Genomic DNA, 25,871 nt, shown 5'->3' on the forward strand with positions numbered 1-25,871 from the left:
TTTGATGACTGAAGGTAGGTGAAGCAGATGTTTTTGAAACAAAATGTTCTAAGTTTTGGATGACAAAAATCAAATTCTTGCATCATGAGTCTGTGATTGATATAGATATGTGCTTTCAAAGAAGGATTCGGGTTATAGGTTCAGGTTATGAGTCAGTTTAATTACTTATTTCTAGAAATCCTATTTAAGGATCAGGAGAAGGTTATATGATCTAAAATAGTTGATTACAAATGTACTTTGGATTAAGTACATGCTGCCAAAATAAGATGTGACTTTTTAATCACTAAGATATGTTGCAGAATACTCGTGCTTATATTTTTAGCAAATGATGAGTACGCTAATTTTATATATAGTAGTAAACTCAACTTTAAATCTGCAAGGATAGACGTATTCTTTTTCTGACTGCCAGTTGCTAAAACCATTTTTCCCAGTTCAGGACGGTTAAATATATGTGAAACTGATATTTTCACAGGTTTTAAATGAACTGCTGCAAGGTTCTGATTTATAATTCTAAAGAATCCTTTCTCAGTTTGTCACTTTAATTAAAAATAATAGGAAAGGTGGTAGGAAATAGGTACGTAAAAAAATATTAGCAGGGGGAATGTTATTTTATTTTCTGCTAACTGCCAGATCAAATTGTAAAATGATAGTAAATGCAGGTAGTCCTCAACATAACAACAGTTCATTTAGTGATAGTTTGAAGTTATAATGGCACTGGAAAAGTGATATATGATCATTTTTCACACTTTCAACCGTTGCAGCATCTCCATGGCCACGTGATCAAACTTTGAATGCTTGGCAACTGGTTCAGATTTATAATGGTTGTAGTGTCCTGGGGTCATGTGATACCTTTTGTAACCTAATAAAAAAGTGTTGGAATTCATTGGTGGAATGTATTTCTATGCAACAACTACAATAGTATTCAGTATTCAACTAGTATTTACAGGTTTGGATCTATGGTATATACTCTATGCTCTTTTGTTCTAAGTAGTGTTTCCTGTTACAGGTATAACAGTTGAGCAGTAAAGCACATGGTTACTGTACACTCTGCTCTGTGATGCTATATATAAATTTCTAACACAAAGTCAGTGGGAAAGCCAGAACATTTAACAACTGTGTTACTAACTTAACAACTGCAGTGATTTACTTAACAACTATGGCAAGAAAAATCATAAAATGGGCCAAAATTCACTTAACAAATGTCTCACTGAGCAAGAAAATGTTTGTGTTCAGTTGTGGTTATAAGTTGAGGACTACCTGTACACTTGGCAGAGTTTTCCCTTTCTGTAAGGATTCAGAATGTGGAGGAATCCAGATCAAGGGTGGGGAATCCTAAATCTTTTGGCCATCTGTAACCTCTAGGTCCGTGATGGCAAACCTATGGCACACGTGCCACAGGTGGCAGGCGAAGCCATTTGTTAGGGCACACGAGGCATTGCCCTGACTTCAGCTTTCTTTTGAGGCCATTTTTCAGCCTCCGGAGGCTTCAGGAGCTTCCTTGAAGCCTCCAGAGTGCGAAAAACCGGCCCTATGGGCAAACCTGAAGTTTGGGAATGGTGACTTCCGGTTTGCTCGTAGGACTGTTTTTCACCCACCAGAGCCTTCAAGAGGCTTCCCTGAAGGCTTCAGAGGTTGAAAATCGGCCCTATGGACAAACCAGAGGACACCATTCCTGAACTTCCAGGTTCCCCCATAGGTCCATTTTTTGCCCTCCGGGGGGGGGGGGACTGTTTTTGCCCTACCAAGGCTCCTAGAAAGCCTTTGGAGCCTGGGGAGGGCAAAAAAACCACGCCAAAAGGGGGGGGCTGCTGGTCGCGCATGCGGGGCAGAAGCGTCACATGCATAGCATTATGGGTGTGGCATACCCATGCACAACCCCCCTGTGCTTCCCCCTGCTTTTTGGCACGGGAGCCAAAAAAGGTTAGCCATCAGTTTTCTAGGTCTTTTATTTGTCAGATTGTGATTCTACCTATCCCTTTGATAAGCATGTGAATGTTTATAACTGATGATCAAGGCTATTTGTGAATTTCTGTGAAATGAGAAAATAGTGATTTTTGGAAAGATTTAAAATAATACAGGATCCTGGTTTGTTTCAAATAGTATCCATAATTTTTTTTTATCACTAGCATCCTAATTAGAATTGACTCATGCAAAGGGAGTGGCTATCCAAAATATGGCATCACTTTGGCCATTGGAAGCATAGTCTAGTGAAACATAGTGAAATAAAACAGAAAACTTACACATTGGCATATTTGTGTGTGTGTTTGTCTGTCTGTCTGTAGTTTGCAGACATCGTTTGTGCGTATCTATATGCGTAACATGTTCTCTATTTACTGCTTGTTATTCATATTTTTATACTGAAGCTTAAGCACTGAAAAATGCATTCAGCTTTAATTTCTGTGGCTTGTTTTCTAGATAGATCTGAGAAACCAGGGACAAAATATATAGAATCTTATTAATATATGAACAAACCAAGCAAGTATATTTTTCTTTTTCAAATGTTGGATATAACCAAAGTGTATACTGTGTAACATTGTCCCTAAATAAACTTTTATGTTTAAAAATTACAGTAATGAAAGGCCACAAAAGTTATGAAACAGCATTTCTTCCAAGATGAAATAAACACCGGGTACAAATCAATGAGCTAAAATTCTGTTCTTTCCTGATGACCTCCTGCTATTATGAAAATGGGAATATGCTTCAATTGATTTAAAAAACCTTGATGCTAGATTTAAAATTTAAGTACAACTAATGGTGTTTCCAGAAAAAGGAGGAATATGGATTAATTTCTCAGAAAACATCTTTCCAAAGGCCACTTGGCTAAAGCCCATTGCATTTCTTGCTGAAATTTGGAGGCATCACTGAAAATGTTCCTGTAGGTTGGGCAGGGAGGACCTGTCCTTGGCCAGACTTGTCCCATGCAGCCAAAGGTCAAGAAAGGTATTTTGGAGGCAAGTGCGAACAGCCTCTGTTTGATAAGTTGAAGCTGTAAATAGAACTGTGCTTGTGCAAGGAAGCCTTTTCACATTTGGATAGGAAGAGTTTTTTATTGTTGCTCGTGGCGGCTTCTTCCATTATGCCCCATCCATCTGCATTTTCTCACCATTGCCACCAATTGTTCCAGCCAGCACATACTCTTCCATCTGCTGTCCCACATAACTCTCTTGTCCCACTTATCTCTTTTGTTGATTGGTTGTCCTTGCTAGGGTCAGGGGGAAAGAGGATCTTGCCTGCTTTGCTTTCTCTCACTTTCCTTCATTTTTTTTAAAAAAAGTTCCTGGCTTTGTGGCCGAGTGATACAGATGTAAAGATTTTCCCTTTCTTCTGAAAGAAAGAGAGAAGCTCCACCATGATTTCCCCATGCACAGTCTACATGAGAAGAGAGGATGGCTGAGCCTAATGAGGGAGAGAGAGAGAGGAAGGAAGCGGAGGGCGAGAGAGCTCTCTTTTGGAATTTGGGTTCATTGACTGCCAGGATATGCTATTTGCCTTATAATCTTGATTCCTACTGACTCTCCTGTCAGAATCATAGAAACTCAGTATGGTTTCTTGCAGATTCATGCTAAGTGGAGTCAGATTTGCACCCCACATCATGTCTATAACTTGAGTTGTTGACATCTTGATTTTCCATTACAGCAATCCAGAGATATATCAACAGATTATTGTTGGCGTCGTTTTGCAGTTCTGTTTTGGAAAAGAGCAAGATAGTATGTTTGTATAGGACACATTGTGGATTGTTCTTGCTTGCATATTTCTTAATGTATTTAGAATTTTCCCAGATATATGCTATGTAGAATAGAAGCTTGGAAAAAAGAACAAGAGATGCCATGGACTGCACGTTTTATAGCTTTCAGTGCCATGACAGTCAGAACTAACAAATAAGACTTTGTAAGAAATCTGTGATAGATTTTGTATATATCCCTTAAGAGAGAATTCTAAATCTTGGCACGGTAATCAGACAATTATAGCATGTTCTACCTTTGATGAAAATAACTACTTTTTAAGCATAAGTTATTTCTCATATTTTAATGAAGAAGAGTGAATGCAGATTTGCAAGACCATCCTTACTGAGTAAAATGTGGCTTCTTGAGAAATGTAATAAATGGGAGAAAAATATTTCATCTTTCAAAACAAAATATAATTTTCCATACAGTTCTTCTCAATCTATTTTGTTAAGCGCAAGATCTCAAACTTCAGGTTATTAGGGCAATTGTTTTGGAATTATTTCTCCTTTTTATTTTACAGTAAACCGTTTGAAGTATTAAAAACAGTTAGAGAATCTGTAAATAGTTACTTGCTTCTTGGAACAAATTACATTAGCTAATTAAGTCTTTGTGACTACTGCAGCATAGACCGAAAATATGTCATAACGCTTCTTAACTGTGAAAAGAAGAAAGACAGCAGATGGACTGTGGGATGTGAGAAATGAAGACACTTTTAAAATCTCAAGCGTTATTTCTACTTACATATATAGTTACATTAAAATTATGACTGGTATTTTTATAGAGTTAATAAGTTTGTTATCCAGTATTTCTCAACACATAAAACAGCATTCTTTGGTTTGAACTTCAAAGTACGATGGATAATGAAACTGTCTAAAACAAATCCATGGACATAGTGCCTGAATATATTTGTACACATTTGCTTCCCTTTGCCACTTTTTAAAATGAGAGCAAGAAGAAGCTCGGAAGAAAAAATGGATACATTTGTTCAAATGTTTTCTGTTCTTGGCAATTAATTACAGAAAGAAAATTATAAAGAATGATTGACTTCTTACTGCCTTGAAGATAACAATATCTTGATTAGCAATTTGAGAACCAACATAGCTCTGAACAATTTCCATCAGTGCGCCCCACCCCCCCAGCAGAGTTATTGGTAAAGAGATTTATGGAACTCATGGTTGAATGTACCATATTTTTCAGAGTATAAGACGCACCGGAGTATAAGACATACCAAGATTTTGAAGAGGCAAATAAAAAAAAAAAGTTTTTGCGCTCTGCAGACCTCCCCAAAACGGCTTGTTTTTTTGCGAAAACAGGCCCAATTTTTGTCAAAAAAGAGCATGCATAGCCTTTAGGAGTCTTATAGAGTGCGCCTGGGAGCTGGGGGGGGGGCAATAACAAGCAGAAAATGACCCATTTTTGGTTAACCTTTGCCCTCCCCAGCTCCCAGGAGCACTCTGGAAGCCTCCTAAAGGCTATGCATAGCCATTTTGGTGAAGGGGGCAGGGTTTTGGGAGGCCAAAAATGCTGTATTCAGTGTATAAGATGCACCTAGATTTTTACCCTCTTTTTTGAGGGAAAAAGGTACGTCTTATACTCCGAAAAATATGGTATATAGCTCAAGAATGTCTCCTTGGAGTTATTTCAGTTGCCTATAGAAATAGAAGTATGTTGAGATTCTACTTTTGCATAACTTTGCTACAGGTGCGAGTTTTGCCAGCCAACTATGGATTACATTCTTACAAAATTGTCTGGTTTATTCATTTTTGAGGTAAGATTGACCCCATCCCTGCTTGCCTTCTGGAAAGCCCTTAACATGCATTTTTTCCACCAACTCTGGGAATCGCATGAGGAGCCAGCCAAGTGGTGGAGTGATAATTGTTTTCTCACTAATTGGGTTTTTTTAATGTTTCATCTCTTATTCATTTATATTTGAGTATTTTAGAGTTTTTAATATTTATATATATGGTTCCTCTCACTCCACCCCCAGATTCACGGATGAGAGACTAAAGTATTCAACATATATGTAAATATTAAATACATCAATGATTTTTAGTGACTGTTTAAGCTAACATTTTTAGGCTGCAGCTTTCAATAAGTTCATACCCTAATTTAATATTTTTTATGGAAGTATGGAAGTTGAAACAGATATTCTTCATACTAGGGTGTGTCAGTGCTTAAGTCAGTGTATATGTCTCTCTATCTCAGTATAACATAAGGTTAATTGGGCTACAAATCAAAATTATAGATGGCCTTGAATCTCCTAAGATGGCAAGTAGCTTAACACTTATCATTTTTAAAATCTAAAGTTGAAATGCCTGATAATCTTTCCACCATAAACTTTCAGTTAATTTATTACTGGTTTAGTCATTTCCAAAATTTACATTGAGCTGGAGAGAAGGATGGTTGCAGATTTTTGTTCCTAGTGAAAATTTCTAATGACCTAAGGATTTTTCTGTAAACACTTAAATATTTAGGGTAGGCCCTCCTTTGGGGCTGTTAAATTGCAGCAAATATTTTTGCACTGTGGCTAAACCTAGTAAGATTTCTGTCCCAAACATAGGGGATTCCAGCAGCATACAGTAAATAAACAGAACAGTCTAGTTCAGATAGAGTGGGGACAAAAAAAAAGATACCTTGGCTGAGAGGTCTAAGGACATTCTTGTGCATATAATTGTGCTGACCCTGTGGATGTGTTTTGTTAGATAAAGCTATTTTTAGTTTTGGCAGACTTCAAACTACAGCAAAAAGGGATAAGAGGAAGTCAACAGTGAAATCACTTTAATAACATATTTTCTACGTGAAGTGTTTTCTATCTATGAGGCCTAGACAGAGAATATGTCATTTCCTGGATTAGCTATCTTCAGTATTGATGGCCTGTTGTGTATACTCTCTCCCCTATCCTTTTCATTCATCAGGGGTTCAGAACTGTACTACATAAGGAGCCATAATCCTAAAATCGTTGCTTTCTAAATATTGGCAGTAATTTTAAATACATATAACATGCCTACACAACATATAGTTTGCAGGTTGCATGTGGCCCACCAAACAGTGTTGTGTGGTTCACCAGCATTTTTTGAAAACTCAAAAATCGATTGTCACCAAATATCATTGCTACTAGAAAATATCTGCGGCCATCACCTAGTTTTTCATAGCTGCTTCTCCCCAAAGACACATTGCCAAGCATCTCCAGTGCTTCCAGGTCTTGCCAAAACTGGTAATTCCATCACTGTTGCCACACTGTTGCTGAATGGCTAATGGGCATGCCAGCTACTTTCTTTGTAGTCCTTGATTATTTTTGAGAGAGTATGGCTGCTTTCCCTACTATAAGTTGTGCAGGCCCATTTTATACATAACATAGGACTGAGTGTCATGTAAACATGTGAAAAAGATGAATATGATTATGGTTTCGAGTCTTCTTCGATTTCTCTTTTACTGCTTGGGTTGTTAAGGGAGTATGGCAATTTTAGAGATTCTTAAGCAGCAACTATATTGGTAATACTGATTAATCAAATCTTTTCCAGGAGGACTTAGGTATAAATTTAACTTGTTGATCATACATTCTCTGCTGAAAAAAGTAGCAATAAATAACAAGCAAATTTTGCTCAATTAATATTTATTGTTAAGATATCTACTTAAAGTAACAGGCAGTACTCATTTAGCAGTTGCCTCATTTAACTAACTCATTTTGCAGTTACAACAGTGATGGAAAAGTTAACTTTTCAACCATTGCTTGAAAAGATGCATCATTTTTTAAAACAGGTATAGTTTTAAAGAAAAACATTCTGAGTAATATATTCATTTTTACCACATACATTCTTTCAGTCCATTTGAATAGGATTTAAGCATGAAGTATGCAGAAAGACTGAGCACTTCTTTCTTTTAAGGAAGCTGTACAATAGTATCTGAATATGATTGTATGATGCAAGGGACACGATGGCTCAGTGGTTAAGACGCTGAGCTTGTTGATCAGAAAGGTTGGCAGTTCAACGGTTTGAATCCCTATTGCCGCGTAACGGAGCGAGCTCCTGTTACTTGTCCCAGCTTCTGCCAACTTAGCAGTTTGAAAGCATGTAAACATGCAAGTAGAAAAATAGGGATCACCTTTGGTGAGAAGGTAACAGCGTTCCATGTGCCTTTGGCATTTAGTCACACCGGTCACATGACCACGGAGACGTCTTTAGACAGTGATGGCTCTTTGGCTTTGAAATGGAGATGAGCACCGCCCCCTAGAGTCAGGAATGACTAGCACATATGTGTGACGGGAACCTTTACATTTATGATTGCATGGCCCAGAGAAAGATAGGAAATCTAACCTGGAAATAAAAAGGGAGCTCTTATAACAGCTTTTTTAGAGTACTTGCAAGGTCGCTATGCAAAGTATGTTGGTGAGTGTGCAGTGTTTCTTTTTTTGAGGCAGCCACATTTCAGGTTGCTAGGCATGGTTGCTTCAAGACTTCATGTGCATATGCGTGTTCCTATAAGGCTGCTTTATTTTGTCCTGGCAGAAAGCACTGCCTGCGTGCCTATACACATGTGCAAACAACTTGGGAAAGCCTTTGAGGTAGCCACGCTGCCTCTGGGAAAGGATGTCTCTGTTTCAGGGAGGAGCAGAAGGCAATTTCAGTCGATTTGTTCAAAGGCACTTTGCTGAGTGTCTTTTGAACAATATGAACCACCCAGAACCTTTGTGATTAACATGCAAAGAAGTGGGCGGTAATCTTGCTGCAATTATAAAATGACATACATTGTATGATATACAATTCTAAGTGGAACGGTTTCCTGCTTCTTGCTAATGAGGGAGTTACGTTAGCATCATTTTGTATGTTGCATCATTCATCCCGTTATTATTTTAAAAGCTTTTAAATACTTAACATCCCCTGAAAAACAAAACAAAACCCCAAACTCCATCCCACACCAAATACAAAAAAAACCAGCCACACGATGGATCACAGTTGGAAACAGAAACAGTGTTGTCTTTGTCATGCTATGACGAATGTTATTCCATAGGGTGTTTCCTATGGAAAAGCCGTAGTTGTTGCTGCCCATCAAGCCTCTGACATCTGAGGAATTTGGAACAGGGCCTTAAATGATGAATAGATCATATGATGATAGACACAGAAGAGAAAATGATCTGCAAGATACCACAGTCCTAGACCTCAATCCATTTATAACTTTGAAGACACCATGTATTGTATTCTGGGAACAAAATACTGACCAGGTCTCTCAAATAAGGGCACTTCCCCCTCCTCCCCCAGATTTCCCTGCTATATCATTGTTTTGACCACAACATAGTTCTCTATTTATAGTGGGATGTATCTGTTTTTCTGGCCTTCAAAATTTAATTATTTTAGTCTAATTTTTATTTTTATTTCAAGAAGCAATGAATGGACACTAATCAAGGAGAGAAGCAACCTAGGACTAAGGAGAAATTTCCTGACAGTTAGAACAATTAATCAGTGGAACGACTTGCCATCAGAAGTTGTGAATGCTCCAACACTGGAAGTTTTTAAGAAGAGATTGGACAACCATTCATCTGAACGGGTATAGGGTTTCCTGCCTAAGTAGGGGGTTGGACTAAAGGACCCCCAAGGCCCCTTCCAACTCTGTTATTCTGTTCTGTTCAGTTTAAATAGTGATTTATGCACTAGTGAAGAAGGGTCTAGAATAATTTCTAAATGCATTCTTCTTGTTTGTTATAATCTGAATACATACTTTGTGGAACTTCAAGAGAAGGAGAAAGTTCAATTTTGAAAATATACAACATAAAAAACGATTTGTTAGGGGTTTTTGCCCCAAGTAAATCTAACAAAAAATGGAATGATGATCTTAGTACTAAGGAAACAGGTGCATAGTTATAAAATAAGCTCCAGTTTAATTAATTGTTTTGGATGGTTTGGAAAATATTTTTTTACCATGATGTGTTTTAAAAACAACAACTATTTTTAAATAGTATTAGTATTGTTTTTATTGTAGTTTCCTTAGACTAAAAAGTAGTTATATTTGCAAAAAACAACGGCATGCATTTTTAGTTTACTTGGTTTTCAACTTTTTAAATTAAAGATATGTAATTTCAGACAAGACAGTACAAAAAAATAAAACATTGGCTGGCTAGTCAGTTCAATCTTCATCATTTTTTTCATAGCTGAAAAGCAAAGACAGGCTTTCCTGTTTTATCGGTTCCCAAATCCGTAATGCTGTATTAATTTAGTTACTGCAAATAAGAAATACTCTTTTTATACCATGGTATTGCTGTTAAGGGTTGGGCGTGATTTCTACTGTAATTTTCTTTAAAAGGTTTCAATTTCCCCCCATGGCTCTGAAATTTGAAGAACGTTTTTGAAAACCGCAACTGGTATAAAACACAACAGTCTGATTCCTGGTAGGCATAACCTGCCAAGAGCATGTTACACCTGTATTTCAGTGCCCTACATTAGTCACCACTTGGTTTCTGGATATAATTCACCGTGATGGTTTTTACTTACAAAGGCATATCTGGCTTGACACCTGGATGCTTTCAAGACCTGCTTCTCCTACCAGATCACCTTGCTCATTATGTTCATCCCAGAAGGTTGATTGTTGTGCTTCTATAAACTGAGAGGAATTAAAGCCACAAGATGGCTGATTTTCTGTTGTTGCCCCAATCCTGTGGAATAGTTTCCTCTTAAAATTAAAGTTTAACTGTTAAATTTATTCTGTTTATAATACTATCGTCCTACACTTTTATTATGACACACACAAGGTAGTGCTCAATTTACCAAAACTTGTTTAGTAACTGAAGTGACAAGGGGGCTGAAAAAAGTGACTTGCAATGGTTTTCACTTAACCATCGTTGTAACACTCCCGTGGTCATGTGATCAGAATTTGGATACTTGGCAACTGGCATGTATTTATGACAGTTGCAGTGATTCCCTTTTGCAATCTTCTGACAAACAAAGTCAGTGAGGAAGCCAGATTCACCTAACAACCATGTTATTAACTTAACAACTACAGTGATCCACTTAACAACTATGGCAAGGACATAAAATGGGGTAAAAGTCACTTAACTGCCTTGCTTACGAATGGACATTTTGGGCTCAGTTGTGGTCATAAGTTGAAGACTACCTCTATTACTTGCATATAGTGGCTATTTTATTGTTGATTGTTACTGTAAACCGCCCTGAGTCTGTAAAAATATTAAAAATATTTGATATATTTGAAGGATGATTATTATAGGCCGGTTTAAAGCTAACTAACCAACCCCAATACTTTAGCAGTTAAGGATTCGTCATGGTGTTGATTGTTTAACTGAGAATGTTGGCAAGAAAATAAGCTGGAGACGAAGTTTGCTGAATTTGTTTTGTAGTGTTTGTAGCATACTTCGTGTTATTTGTCCTTTTGAGGATGTGCTCAGTTCCTCCCAAATTTCAACAGCATCAGGACTAAAATAGTTATTTTTCTGAAAGTTGATTAGGCCATTGAAATAGGCTTTAGTATAGTTATCAGATATTCAAGGTTTTGATCTCATATTGGTATTCTTTCTTGTAATAGATCTATCAATTTCTTCATGATTTAATTGCAAATTCCTAACAAACTGGCTCTTAATATAGCACTCCAAATAGTTCATGGATATATTCTATTAAACATCTTGCAAGATTGATTAGAATTAATTACTTTCTTTACAACAACAGCTCCAAAATATTACAAAAATGAATGGAAGATATATAACATTACCATTTCAATTGTATGCTGTTAGAATTGCTTTTTTTCTAATGACATTAATCAATTGTGAAGACTCACAAAATGGACAATATAAATACAAGAGCAACATAAACAGCAAATTAGAATGATGCATACATTTTGGAAATGTCCATGACTTTTAAATATTCTGTTTCTACAATTATTTGTTTGTCAGCAATTGTGTTCTATAATTGTAAGAGATTCTCATGCTGACTGTTTTGGGCATTCTTTTGTTACCTGTTAAGAGATTAGCCTCCTCACCAGTTTTCACAGGAGCTGAGTAGCTGAGGAAATCCCTTCTAAAGGGAAAATCCAATTGCTGACATTTATGTCACTTTATCCTATTCTCCTTCAACATGCTTTATTAACGAAACTCTGAATATCTTGCTCTTTCTGGAGGTGGAACTTGAAATTTTCTTTCATGGTGGCTCATTTGCGGGAAAGAAATGCAAGTATTAGAAGAATGCACAGTCTTGTAGGGGAGATGTTTATAATGTTCCCAGGTATTCATTAAGTGTTTGGTTATGAGTGGAAAGTTATATTAAAATAAATTGATAATATTTAAAATGCTTTTTAGTTGTTTGTTTTTGCTTTGAAAAACTAATATGGGTACCCTCCTGTTTCTGGAAAGTCTTACAACATTTGCAAACTTCTGGGCAGAGTTTAGAATGATTGACTTGGGTGATATTTAATTCCCTTTTTTGTGTGTTATACGTATCAGAGTAATTAATGTATTTACCTGAGATTAGAAGAATATTTGTTACAGTTCATGATGAAGATGACAAATGGCATAACTAAAAATACTTTAATCGATTTATATTGCTTTTACTACTCTCCCCTCCCCCCCCTACCTTTGGGTGTGGAATCTGCTAGATATTTTGGAGGGGCGGGGGGAATGTGGACTTTGTAATGAACAGCCTGATTTCACATCCAGGTTTAAAAGAACTAGGGTCAACTTCCTGTTGCCTGAGTAGAGACATTGCACTGGTGGCCTAGTGATAATGGTACTGTCAAAAAGGATCTTTATTTTTCCTTTTGGGAAAGGAAGTAGATTTAGAATGTAATAAAGAAAGGTGTTCTCCTACAAAATGAGTTCTTGATAGGTGTTTGAGTGCCAGCACTGTTCGAATGATCCAGACATCATGGAGTGGCAGAAGGCGCTATACTTTTCTTTTTTTATTATTGATGCAAATGTTGGAGTTGTTCAGGAGGCTTATAAAATGTACAGATGAACAAACTTGGAAAGGGGCTGATAGTTTTTAGGTGAAAGTGAGAAGATTCAAAACGATGTAGACAGGCTTGAGCTGTGGCTTTGAAATAAATGGGATGGATTTTGAAGTTTTCATAATCTGAAACTATCTCATTAACTGGAAATGGGGCACAAAGAAAACATAGCAGTAAATTTGTTGATTTATTCATTCATTCCATTTATGTGACCCCACTCCCCATGTCCACAAGTGACTCTGGATAGTGAAAAAAACTAAAAATAAAGTAAAATCAATTCAATAATTCAAAAATTAAAATACATAGCACTGGAGAAAATATCATATATTATAATTGCTATATATTTTTTTAAAAAACCTAGGTTTCTACATACATTGGGGACCAGCACCAGATAAAGAGTCAGGTCTTTAAGGACTTACAAAAACCCAGCAGGGTCAGGGCTAACCTGATCTACAGCGGGAATATATTTTCTTAATTATAAACCTGAGTAAATCCCATTGAATGTTATAGGAATTACTTCTTAGTAAATATGACAATATATCAGATGGCAGTGAAATGAGATCCATCAGCAGATTCGATTCCCAATTTCCATACAGTGCCCTTCAAAATCTGTGTCAGAATACATCAGAGGTAGTATTGAAAAGGTGCAGCAATAAAAATGATAAGAAATGTCTTCCTGTGCAAGCAGAAGTTGACTAATTTTGCTTTTTGATAGTCTAAAGTATGTATAATACGAACTGTAGTAAGGGAAATGTAGAACATATAACTATGTAAGGTATACTGTAAGAAGATAAATTTCATCCTGAAGGATTTGTTCCTAAAATATGGATAAACATCATATTCAAATGGGAAGCGTGTGTGTGTTTGGAATCTCATGGTTCTATTTATGTTCAAATATTCATGGAGTAAGGGAAGGAGAGATTTCTAAAATAATCTTCCTTTGTTTTTTCCCTTTTTTCTTTTTTTTTTTCTAGGATGGTTTAAAGTCCTTAGTCCTTGATCTGGATTATCCAGCACTGAGGAAGAACAAAAACATAGATAATTTCCTTAACAGATGTAAGTTTTTCTTATGTATAAATATCCCTACGTAGATGAATATTTTTATATGTATTTATAACATTTTTATTTGCTTTATCCACATACGCTTGCCCCTCATTTCTAAAAGAGATTTGCTGTCACAATATTATGATAATGGACTCTGTCAATAGTAATTTAATAACATATATTCTGGAACTCTGAAACTACATATTTAGTTCTCGACAAAATGGGAGAACCAGTTGGTATGGTGGTGAAAGGTATTAGACTAGAAATCAGGAGATTGTGAGTTCTGGCCTTCCCTCGGGCACAAAGCCATCTGGGTGACTTTGGGCCATCAAACACATTCAGCACTGAAAAACAGGCAGTGACGAACCACTTTGAAAGATTATCTTGCCAAGAAAGCTGCATGGACTTGTCCAGGCGGTTGCCAGGAGTCAAGACTAACTTGAAGCATCTCTCTCAGTGTGTAGAGAGATCTAAAATAGTATGATCTGATTTAAAGGGTTAATGATAAAAAAATTTAAATATGATATTTTAAGGTACTTTAACATTTCTTACAATTAAGTTTCATAGTTAAAAGTATTTCTGATTATGGTGGGTAAAGTTAGCAACTAATGCTATTTTAACGAAAGTGGTTTTATTTTGTTTTGCTATTTATGTAGATAGGTAGTCCTTGACTTCTAACCATTCATTTAATGACCATTTACAACAGCACAGAAAACAGTGACATGACCCAATTTTCATGCTTATGACTATTGCAGCATTCTCACACTCATATGATCAAACTTTGGGTGCTTGGCAATTGGCATATATTTACGATAGTTGCAGCATCCCGGGGTTCTGGGATTTCTTAGGGAGCTTCTGACAAGCTAAGTCAATGGGGAAGCCAGATTCATTTAACAACCACGCAATTCACTTAACAACTTCACAATTCACACAACAATCCTGTCAAAAAAGGTGGCAAAATGGGGCATGACTTACTCAATAACTGTCTTACAAAATACATTTTGGGGTCAATTATAGTTATAAGTTGAGGGATAACTGTGTTTATGGATTTAAGGCCTGCTTTTTCTTATTTTACAAAGATAATACTTTACACTGTACTTTTTAAAAGGATCTGTTTTCTTTGTGCATTGCACTGAAAATACAACCTGACATTGCAGATTAAATGGTCTATGCCATTTGTAATTACTAGTCTTAAATTTCTGTATTGTTAGTGGCTTAATGTGTATTATCCTTCGTGGATATTATTTTAATAGCACAAATATTTTTCTTTAAACTTTTTCAGATGAAAAAATTGTACAAAAAATGCGTGATCTTCAAATGAAAGTGGAAGATTATGATGTTGTTAAAGTGATTGGAAGAGGAGCATTTGGTGTGGTACAGCTGGTAAGAACTTAATATCAACATAAAACAATTGGGTTTCCATTAATTCTCTTAAGAATAATGATTTTATTTAGGGCCACACTCCTTCATATTAACTTGCCTCAGGTGTCTTAGGTTAGTGAGTAATCTCAGAATAATTTAAAGTTATGTATACATAAAGTAAATTAAACCATAGGCAAATATAAATAATGTGCTTTGAAGCAGAAGTACATATTAATTTACACTCATAAGTTTGAACTAATTATGGATTACCAGTGGGTTAATAGAAAGTCTGTGAAGATTACAAAATAGTCAACGACCATTTTTTTAAAAGAAAAAAATAGATAATTAGGCAGATAAAAGAAAGTATGACTTTATGTAGTGCATTGACTTGGAATCAGTTACAAAATTTAATGATGGTGAACAACCTTGCTATATTGGATAAATTGTGGGATGATGAGGGAATTAGTGGCCTGTTGCCATGATTGCATATTATCTCCAGTAATGGAAGCATTGGTTTATTGATTCTAGTTATGAGAGTGTATTGGTGTATTTGTGCGTTTCTGTTTTGTTTTGTGGTTCCTGTTGGCATTTTGTTGGTCATTATGGAAAAACACTGTTGGACAATAGAGGTCTGTGGTCAAATTCAACAAGGCTGTTTTATATTTTTATGTGGAAGATTGGCAAATCAGACTGAATTATTAGACATACTGTGTTTCCCTGAAAATAAGACAGGGTCTTATTTTCTTTTGACCCCTGAAATAAGCACTTGGCCTTATTTTCAGGAAGGTATTATTTTTGAAGTGCGGGAGGCCCCTTAACCTCGGCCCATGAATCAGCTGATCCAGAGAGGGCTGGAAGTTCTGTCTCTGTTTCTGGTACACTAGCATCGCTGGGCCTGCCACTCTTTTTGCGACTGCCACTAAGAGAAGGGGCACGGTAGCTAGGGTTTGTGGGAGCGGCCTCTGCGAGGCGGTTCCACGTGGATGGCAGGTGCATCTGGGACATGTTCCCCCCCCTTTCCCTCCAGGAAATGGTGGGGACCAGCTGTACACGCAGTAAAATATTTTAGGGGAGTGCCTATTTTCAGGGGAAGGCTTATTTTAGGGGAAACAGGGTAACAGATTTTTGAGACATGAATACTACACAGTTATTGCCAGAAGTCTTTAGAATGAAGCACAGGTTTTATCATTGGTTTGAAAGATGCGTATGTATTGAAGCTGTTTTGTGGCTTTAATTTAATCGGTCCATAGGAAAGAGCCAAATTCTGACTATTAACATCAGAAGTATTTCTGTTCTAAAGATGGTGCTAACACAGTTGTCGTTGCTTGGGAATTATAAACATCTATATACTTTGATTCCCTGAAAATAAGATCTCCCTGGATAATAAGCCCAATCAGGCTTTTGAGTGCATTCGCTAAAATAAGCCCTCCTCAAAAATATTGCAACGCAGCAGCAGCCATGAGGTGACCATGCTCGCTGCCTCCTGCACCTCAAAAATAATAAGACCTCCCCAAAAATAAGGCCAAGCATTTATTTCAGGGGTCAAAAGAAAATAAGACCCTGTCTTATTTTCGGGAAAACATGGTGCAATATGGACAAGTGTGAAACATTTCACTAATTGTATAATAAATGGCTTGAAGAATGGGCTTTTTTCTAGAATGTCTTTTTGTCTCTTTCTAATCTTTTCTGCTTAAGGAGGGATGGAAGGAATTGCTACAAAAACCATTTTTGTTTCTGTGCCAATTGGATGCTAGATCTGTCCTCAACTCCTTGTTGATGGTACTAGCACTGATTGTCCCATCATGGACAATTATTTTGGTTTGCAATAACTACTTTTTAAAAATAAAGACAGTGTATGTATGTGGATGACCATCCTGTAAAAGTGTATTTCCTTTGGCTATTGATTTAATCATATTTTCTTTCTAAGAGTTTCACCCTTCAGGTTTCTGGTCTTTTAATTCTATTTCTTGAAGACTATTGCTTTTCAGCATTCAGATAAATTTAGAGTATTGTTCTTTGGTATTTATTATTGGTTCTCCATATCCAACTTTCTATATTATTTAAATCCTGCTATTTTTTTTTAACAGGTTCGCCATAAAATAACGCAGAAAGCGTATGCCATGAAGCTGCTAAGTAAATTTGAGATGTTAAAAAGGTCAGATTCAGCTTTCTTCTGGGAAGAGAGAGATATAATGGCCTTTGCCAATAGTCCTTGGGTAGTTCAGGTATGGATATTACTTGTGTACAAAGTTCCATGGTAATTTAAGGGAAATATAAATAAATGGGGAAAATATAAATATGTGAAATAGCAATTTTAATGTTTTGATATCTGATGGGTTTAGAGTTTGATATAAATATATAGTAAGCTACTCTCATAATTCCTTGATTTAAAATACACACATTTCTATGCACTGTTAGTTTTTTAAAGACAGTCCTTCCATTAGTTTACCCAATTCCTAGGATTTAGGAATTTCCTATCCATTCAAAAATCATATCAAGGGGATTTATAGTAGCCCATGAAGTAAAGTGATATTTTTACTTAGAAAAGGAGAAAATAAGTCTTGGAATTAACATTTTAATATTTTTGCTATTAACAAGAATCTTGAATTACAACATAGCACCGAAAGCTATAATTATAATATGGATTCTTATCTAATAATTCTTTAAATGGCTGTCACTTTCCATCCTAGCCAATTATAGTTGTAGTTATTGCTTCATATAGAGGGAAAAAGCTTATTGATAATGCTATACTTAAAAACACACATGGCACATAAAAACTTTATTTTATTGATGGTAAACTAAATTATTCTGGAACTCATAAAGTCTTACAACAGTGGGCATACCTTACTAAAAGTGTGTTTTAGAGGCTTAAGGGGAAAAGTTTAAAATCCAATATTTTTGCTGAGTGTTTAACATGTTGGCAGTCTTTAGAGCTGTTCTTTCTTTTGGAAACAGCTTTTTAGTGCCTTTCAAGATGACCGATACCTATACATGGTAATGGAATACATGCCTGGTGGTGATCTTGTCAACCTCATGAGCAATTATGATGTGCCTGAGAAGTGGGCCAAATTTTACACAGCTGAAGTGGTCCTTGCTCTCGATGCAATTCATTCCATGGGCTTGATACACAGAGATGTGAAACCTGATAATATGCTTTTGGATAAATATGGACATCTGAAGTTGGCAGATTTTGGTACTTGTATGAAAATGGACGACGTAAGTATCTGGGTCATCGTATCTGTTTCAAAACCAGCGGGTACAATCCAAAGAGCCTAATTGTTATTGGGCAGCATATGAATATTAGTGAATGGGTTTTAATTATGCCATGGTTAATATTGATATAGTGCGGTGGCTGAGATACTTAACAGTGAAGATTTGTGATTCAGTGCTTGCTATTGTAATAGATTAACCTGGTTTCTTGAACCAAGCTACTGTCGTTCAGCTGTTGCCTTCTATTGGTACTATGTAACATTAAACTTCTCGATGTTAAAATTATACTTTTCTACTGCTTGAGTGTGTCTCTATCACATTAAGTATTTTTGGTATTGGCTTAAGGTACTTGCTCAGCATTCCATTTGCTTGCTTGTTTTGTTTGTAACATTGCGGTTGAACTGCTGATTTGGGATATCATGCTGTACTACAAATCGATTCAGTCTCACACCTACTCTCAATAGAGGTAGGAAAATGTAAAGTGTATTATAATGTAATCATCTATTTTGAAAACTAAAAGAGAACTAAAGTTGAGGAGTTAGGTCATAGTTCTGTGGTTCAAGTTTATAAAACCTGAAAGCCAGTTTGGTCTAGTGGTGAAGGCTAGAAGCCAGCAGACGGTGAGTTCTGCTTTAGGCATGAAAAACTAGCTGGAGGAATTTGGTCCACTCACTCACTCTCAGCCCAGTGCATCTTCCATGTTTTTGTGGGGAGAAGAAGTATTGGGCATGTTCCTTGCCTTGGGTTATTTATAAAAACATTAAAGACAAGATTATAAAATCTAAAAAAGTAAAAGTAATACGGAACCAACCCTAATTTGTTTAAGAAAGGCAGATAACTTGTTGCTGTGCTCTAGTATATCATGCTATACAAGTTCTAACTTTGTTATGTTGCCAATGCTGTTTGTAAGGAAAAGTTTATCAAATACTCTGCTTTCTTTATCACTAGTTTTCAGAATACCCTAAAGAATAATGACATTGAAAATAGACAGTGTTTCTATAGCAATCCAGTGATCGCACATAGCACTACCTCTGACTTAGGTTTCTTTCAAAATGGTTTAATCTGTAGCTTATATGAAAATCTGTAGTTTTCAGGCCTCCCTTATTTTCAGAAGGAACCTCTCAAATGTAAGGGGTTACTACACTATAGTGAGATGGAAGGCAGGGGAAGAGGAAGAACACCTGAAAACATTGTATGTAGCCCTTGAACCATGGTTTATGTTCAGTGGTGGGTTTCAAACTTTTTTAGAACCTCTTCTGTAGGTGTGGCCTGCTTTGTGGGAGTGGCTTGCTGGCCATGTGACCGGGTGGGAGTGGCCAACTTGTAAAATGCGGTGAAACTCACTTAACAATGCTCTTGCTTAGCAACCGAAGTGTTGGCTCAGAAACTCTGGCATTTGAAGCACGCAAGTCTTAAAACTGTCAAGTTACAAGACCCTTGCACCCCTAACCCTTTAGAAAAAAACCCCCAGGGGTGTTCAAACTTGACAGCTTTAAGACTTGTGGACTTCAACTCCCAGAATACCTCCTCTTGCTCTTCATCTTGATGATGTGGGGATGGGCGGGGGGGAGGGAGCTGGAACCGGTTCTAAACGGCACTGTAGATTTGTGGAACCTTTTCTATAGAAGAGGTTAGAACTGGCAGGAACCCACCCCTGTTTATGTTCCTTACGGAACAAGTTGCCAACACATTGAAATAGATTGGAATGATTAATCCTGGTGAATGAATAATTGTATTTTGGGCCAGTCTGTTCTGGTAGTTAATATGTTGGCCTAGATGTGTTAGAGCAGGGCTGTCAAGCTCCCAGCCCACGGGCTGGATGCGCCACATACTGGCCATGACAATGTGAGTTTGACACCCCTGTGTTTGAGTGCTGCAGATTGCAATGTCTTGTCACCCATAAAATTTGGAGATAACTGAAGGCAGACATTCTCTCCCATACAAACGTGCCTCAGTGTCGGGAGTTATTAGGCAGCTGGTGAAATAGAAATGTTGCTCACACCCCACACTCCATACAGTATATGTAGAAAAATACATTCATATTACATGTATATTTCTATTCATGGGGAAAAAACCCCTACAGATGGATAGCCTGACGGCATTTGGATGAGTTGTAGACTCTGTGCCTCCTAAATTGTTTGAGGCAGCAATAGCCTCTTCTTTTTTTCTTCCATTCTGATCCATCTTTTCTTCTTGCCCACTTTCCTTAGTTGTATTAATACAATTTGCCAGGCAGTGACTTATAAATGTATTCCAACAAGAACACAAATCAGGGTGAGCCTTAGAGAAGCTGCAAGGATGATAAAGCTAAGATGACATTCAGTGTGGAGCTGAAGTGGAAATTCTGTGTCTCTTTATACACTGTTCAATGTTATTAGTTCCACATTTAGGAACCTTTAAAACCAGAGCCTCACTAGTTAATTTAGGACTACCATATTTGAACTGCAAAACTTAGGAAGAATACTAGCTGTCGCAAAAAGATACAAACCATTCTATTGATCACTACATTTTTGTAGATAATATTTTGATTCAAAGATATGAATATCTTTCTTTTTTCTTTAAAAATATGTATTTAATCTCCAATACCAAGTCATAGAATTTAAAACATACAGCCTTCTATTTATCTGAGAATCCCTATAAAGTTAAAATTGCATAGAAGGGTCCAAATGGTTCCTATAAGCTAAAGTGATGAATAAAAAATTTGCCGCTGCCTTCAAAACACCTGGGTATTGGTTGTTTAGTAAGACTATCTCAATCTCCTCATCATAAGTGGAGTTTATCAAACTAAAGAGTGGGCGTATTAACTCTAAATCGATAGTTTGTGTACAATGGGCACTTTAAAAGGATTCATATACACATGTCTCCATGCTCATGGCCAGTTATATTTTACAGACAGCAGTAACTTAAGGGAAAAAGTTATTGCTGCTCATGATGATTAAACCCCTCCTACACACACACACTCACACACGTATTTCTCACCAGAACAAACTCTCACCTGCAAACATCAGAAATCCTTTTTTGTTACTATGCCAGAACCCCCAATTTTTCAGCTCATTGAACCCTTCGTGAAGTTTTAGATTGTTCATCAACCCTTACACGAAAATAATGTAACAAATGCTGTAACACCATAATAATAACAATAGAGATCATCCAAAGCTTTCTGATAGCTGAAAAGCAGTTAGCAATAGCTAAAAGTGATTAGAAAAGGAAGTATGCAAACTTTGAGTCCTTTCAAAGGCGTTGACCACAGTTTGAGCAAGATGGCTGGTCTCCTGTAGCTCTAAATTCAGCTAAACTAGGCAGTTGCCTTGGGATGAGCAGTACTTGTCTGAAGTACTTGTGAGTATTCTCAATCTTCTTTCCTTACCTGGAGAGGAATTATTGAAGAGCTGGTCTATTTGCTACCTCTTCATTCCTCTGTGGTTATTCATTCTGCTTTTCAGAACTTCCTTCAATCTGTAATTTCTTTCTCTGGAATAGATATGATATTTTTGTTAAGTTTCTTACATATATGTGTGAAAGAACAACAGGATGAGAAAGGATATTGAGAAATATACTTAGATCTGATTTCAATATTTTATAAACCTCTTTCATAAGTGCTTGTTGATTAATAAAAGCAATACTTGTCATGTATTTCCTACTCAGAAGCATCCCTTAGCATCCCCTAGTGGCTTTTCGGTTTACTTTAACATTAGCCAAATAAGTTATTTTGGAATAAAAACATTCTTTCTATGGTAGACTAGAATATGTAAGTTTTGATTTGTAGATATCATTATTCTAAAATAAGGATGTTATTTGCCTACTATAGTTATTGAAGTAACCGGTGAACTTTATAGAGTGGATGGATTTTTCTTTTCCTTTTAGCTTTTATAAATTATTAAAATATTTAATCATGCCATTTTTGGCAAAAAGTTGAAAAGACATAAACTTGGAAGGGCTTAACAGATCTAAAAATATGAACACCTCCCCCTCCAAATCAGCAGAAATCCCATCCTTTGGGCTTTGTGTATATCTAAGTTGCCAGAAATATGTCTATCAACTGTGAAAACATTTCCTGTCCTGTGAGAGAATGTATTAAATTTTAATCTCTATATTACTAAAACTCTCATATTTCTCTGTGCATAACTTTCAGTTGGGAGAAATTGTGCATTGTACTTGTGCATCAACTCCTGATGTTTGACTGCTCTATACATTTCAACATGACTACTTTCAAGGCAAATGCATCTCTGAATATTTCCATAAATTTTTTTGAAGTACTTTCCAAGTACATTAAAAGCTCTGCCACTGTTGAAGGCATTGGGGAATCTGGGAAGGAAAGATCTCTTCAGCAATGACTCAGTGGCTAATAGGTTGTTTATTCTCTATTAAATGCTTCAAACATTTTATATATTGAATGGTTCTTTACTGCTGACCTTGTTAAAAGGGAGTTGTCATTCCGCAGATCAGAAAGCAGTATACATCCATTAAAATTTAGGAGGAAAAATATTTTTATACTTGAATTGATTTTGAAATGAACTAAGTACAGTACATTAAAACTTCATGACTAGTAGAGTTACTGGTTTATTTGGGGAAAAAAAAACCTGCTAAAGCAGGTTGAAACTTAACAGATAAAGGACACTTGTACAATGGACATTTAATTTGTTAGTCCTAATTAGAGAAGATCCTCTTTCTGCAAGTTGATTTTAAACTTTCATGCCTCTTAAATTATGCTTAACCTTTTGATAGAAATATAAGCAGTCCCTCTGCTTATAGCAGAATACATTATACAATTTCTTTTGTTTGTGTTACATAGGCTGTGCCATGCTACAGTTCTTTATTTTCTAGCTGAAAAGTAAAATATAGATACAGAATTGACTCTTGTTCAGACATGGACTTCATTCTTCCGTTGAAAAGCTAGTAATGCTTACATATATATTTTAGAAATTGGCATCCTACCCCTATGTGAGTAAATTTGTTCCACTTAAGAGATGCAACTTCTTGTCACTAGGCCGTCCTCTGTATGACCCACAACTTTGTAACAATTCTTTTGTTGTATCCCTTTCATGGCCAACTGTTAAAGCTTCACATTTTCCTAAAATAGTTTTGCAATGCCCTACACGGTTGCTATGATAAGTTTGATTATAATCTTAATAATAATTCTTTCCAGGTTTTTCACTAGACTCTTCTGAACAGTGTGGCAAAATAATGCAGAATATTACCTCTCCTTCCAGATAAGCCTTCCTTTATCTAATTTAATTTAATAAGAGCTGCTAAGGTGGGCAAATACAGGTAGTCCTTGATTTACGACCACAACCGAGGATGGAATTTTGATTGTAAGTCATTACAGTCATTACATGAGGCACCTACATGATTGCTTTACTCAACAACTGCAATCCAAGCTCTTCCCATTGCATGTATGTCTCAGCAGTTGGGTGAGTCCTTGACAGGTCCGGTGCTCATTGGCCCATGGAAACCTACAATGGACTGGGAGGCGTCAGCAAACTAGCCCCACCAACACTTGGATCCTCTCTCCAAACCACCAATGCTTGGATCCATTTACTTTTTCGTTGCTTCGCTCCATCCTGCATGCAGGCCCAATTCCGTGGTGGTTCAGAAAGCTCCTTCACTAAATCTCTTGTGCAATTTGGAGGGGGGGGGGGCTTCCAAATCATCATGAGAATGATGATATTTTCTAGGAAAACATTCTGAAAGATTCTGAGTATCAGTGTTTCAGTCTTGAGGCTCAGGGCTTTCTTAGCATTTTCTCTTCCAGAGAGGTGAAGGGAACTAATGAAAGAGGGCGGATCCCAGAGGAGACAATGCCACAGACTCTGAATCTCGATGCTGAGGCTCAGAGCCTTTCGCGCTTTCTCCTTCAGAATCCATCTCTTTTGTTAGCGTACTTCTGCTGTCTGGAGGAGAAAATACCAAAGATTCTGAGTCTTATCTTTCTGAAATATTGAGACGCAGAGCCTTTAGTGTTTTCTCCAGAGGATGCTAGCGAAAGAGGTGGACTTCCTCCGCTTGCAACCTTCCCTGCTGGCTTCCCCAGATGCCAACGGAGAAGATTGCAAATAGCAGTCACATGATTGCAAGACACAACGGGCCATAACTTTGAACTTGTTGTAAAGCACCTAAAATGCATCATGTGACTGAGGGAAGGCAGCCAATACTTTATGATACCCAGACATGCTTTTATGAGTATGTGGGCTCTATTTGAGTCTCTTTAGCACCATTGTCCTGGCTTGGAACATCTCCAGATTCTGCTACTGAAATATAGTAGCAAGGTCAGTGACCAGTAATGTGGTTGCAAAATAAGTATGCTTGACCACACAAGGAATTTGTCTTACAATTTTGCACTTTAACCCTTACAGGTGAAAAAAAAATAACTGAAATCCCCTCCTTCCTGTGAAATGATGAAGTTATAGCACATGATTTTTGAGATATTGAGGTCCTTTTTAAATGAAAATGTATCCCCAGTCGGGGGAAAATGTCATGGCTGCTATAATAATTTTGTTTAGAAAATATTAGTTATGTATTGTTGTGTGTATTATTGCCACAATGCAGCTTCTGAAATAAGGTTTATAGTTGACTTAAGTATGCTAAAAGTAACAGCATTTTAAAGTGACATTCAATTAGTAGCATTTTATCTCTAAGCCTTGTGGATGTGAAGAAAGGAAGGCTTCTGGCTATTGTAATGAGCTTAAATTATTTGAATAATTTCTTCCAGTAATGTTAAGGCAGTCAGAATTTCCAATCTGTTAATAAATTACGATTTATTTACAGTGGTGCTTAGACATTAATGAACCTTTTTGGTTTTTCAGTATTTCTGCATTAAATGTACCTTAAAATGTGGTTTGTTCTCTGCACAAATTCTAGATACAGGTAGTCCATGACCACAATGGAGCCCCAAATTTCTATTGCTAAGCAAGACACTTTTAAAGTGGGTTTTGCCCCATTTTACAATCTTTCTTGCCATGGTTGTTAAGTGAATCATTGCAGTTGTTAAGTGAGTAGCACAGTTGTTAAGTGAATCTGGTTTGCCCATTTACTTTGCTTGACAGAAGGTCCCAAAAGGGGATGACATGATCTTAGGACACTGGAACCATCATATATATGAACCAGTTGCCAAGCATCTGCATTTTGATCACATGATTGTGGGGATACTGCAATGGTTGTAAGTGTGAAAATGGACATAAGTCACTTTTTTCAGTGCGGTTGTACAGTGGTGGGATTAAAAATTTTTTTACTACCGGTTCTGTGGGCATGGCGTGACTTTGTGGGCGTGGCAGCGAAAGGTTACTGCATAATCTCCATTCCCTTCCAATCAGCTGGGACTCGGGAGGCAGAGAATAGATGGGGGCGGGGCCAGTCAGAGGTGGTATTTACCGCTTCTCCAAACTACTCAGAATTTCCGCTACCGGTTCTCCAGAACTGGTCAGAACCTGCTGAATACCACCTCTGCTGTTATAGCTTTTGTCACTGAACAAAGTAAGTCAAAGACTACCTATAAAGGGAACCCAATTAAACAAATAAGCAAAAAGTGTTTCATTAATTTATTAAGAAAAGTGATGCAAAGCTTTGTGAACCTCTAGGATTATCACTTAATTT

The 25,871-nt window shown here is 36.8% G+C and overlaps 1 protein-coding gene across 2 annotated transcripts in view; it reads left to right on the forward strand.

Moving 5' to 3' along the window:
• ROCK2 (Rho associated coiled-coil containing protein kinase 2) overlaps positions 1-25,871 on the forward strand; it is a 102,838-nt gene that overhangs the window by 29,862 nt on the left and 47,105 nt on the right. For both annotated transcript variants that reach the window (XM_081940112.1, XM_081940113.1), the window contains exons 2-5: positions 13,640-13,721; positions 14,992-15,092; positions 17,159-17,296; positions 18,027-18,287. In XM_081940112.1, the coding sequence (XP_081796238.1) occupies positions 13,640-13,721; positions 14,992-15,092; positions 17,159-17,296; positions 18,027-18,287 (582 nt within the window). The remainder of the gene's footprint in view (positions 1-13,639; positions 13,722-14,991; positions 15,093-17,158; positions 17,297-18,026; positions 18,288-25,871) is intronic.

This window comes from Natrix helvetica (genome assembly GCF_964273705.1).
Source record: "Natrix helvetica genome assembly, chromosome: 2".
Lineage (NCBI taxonomy): Eukaryota > Metazoa > Chordata > Lepidosauria > Squamata > Natricidae > Natrix > Natrix helvetica.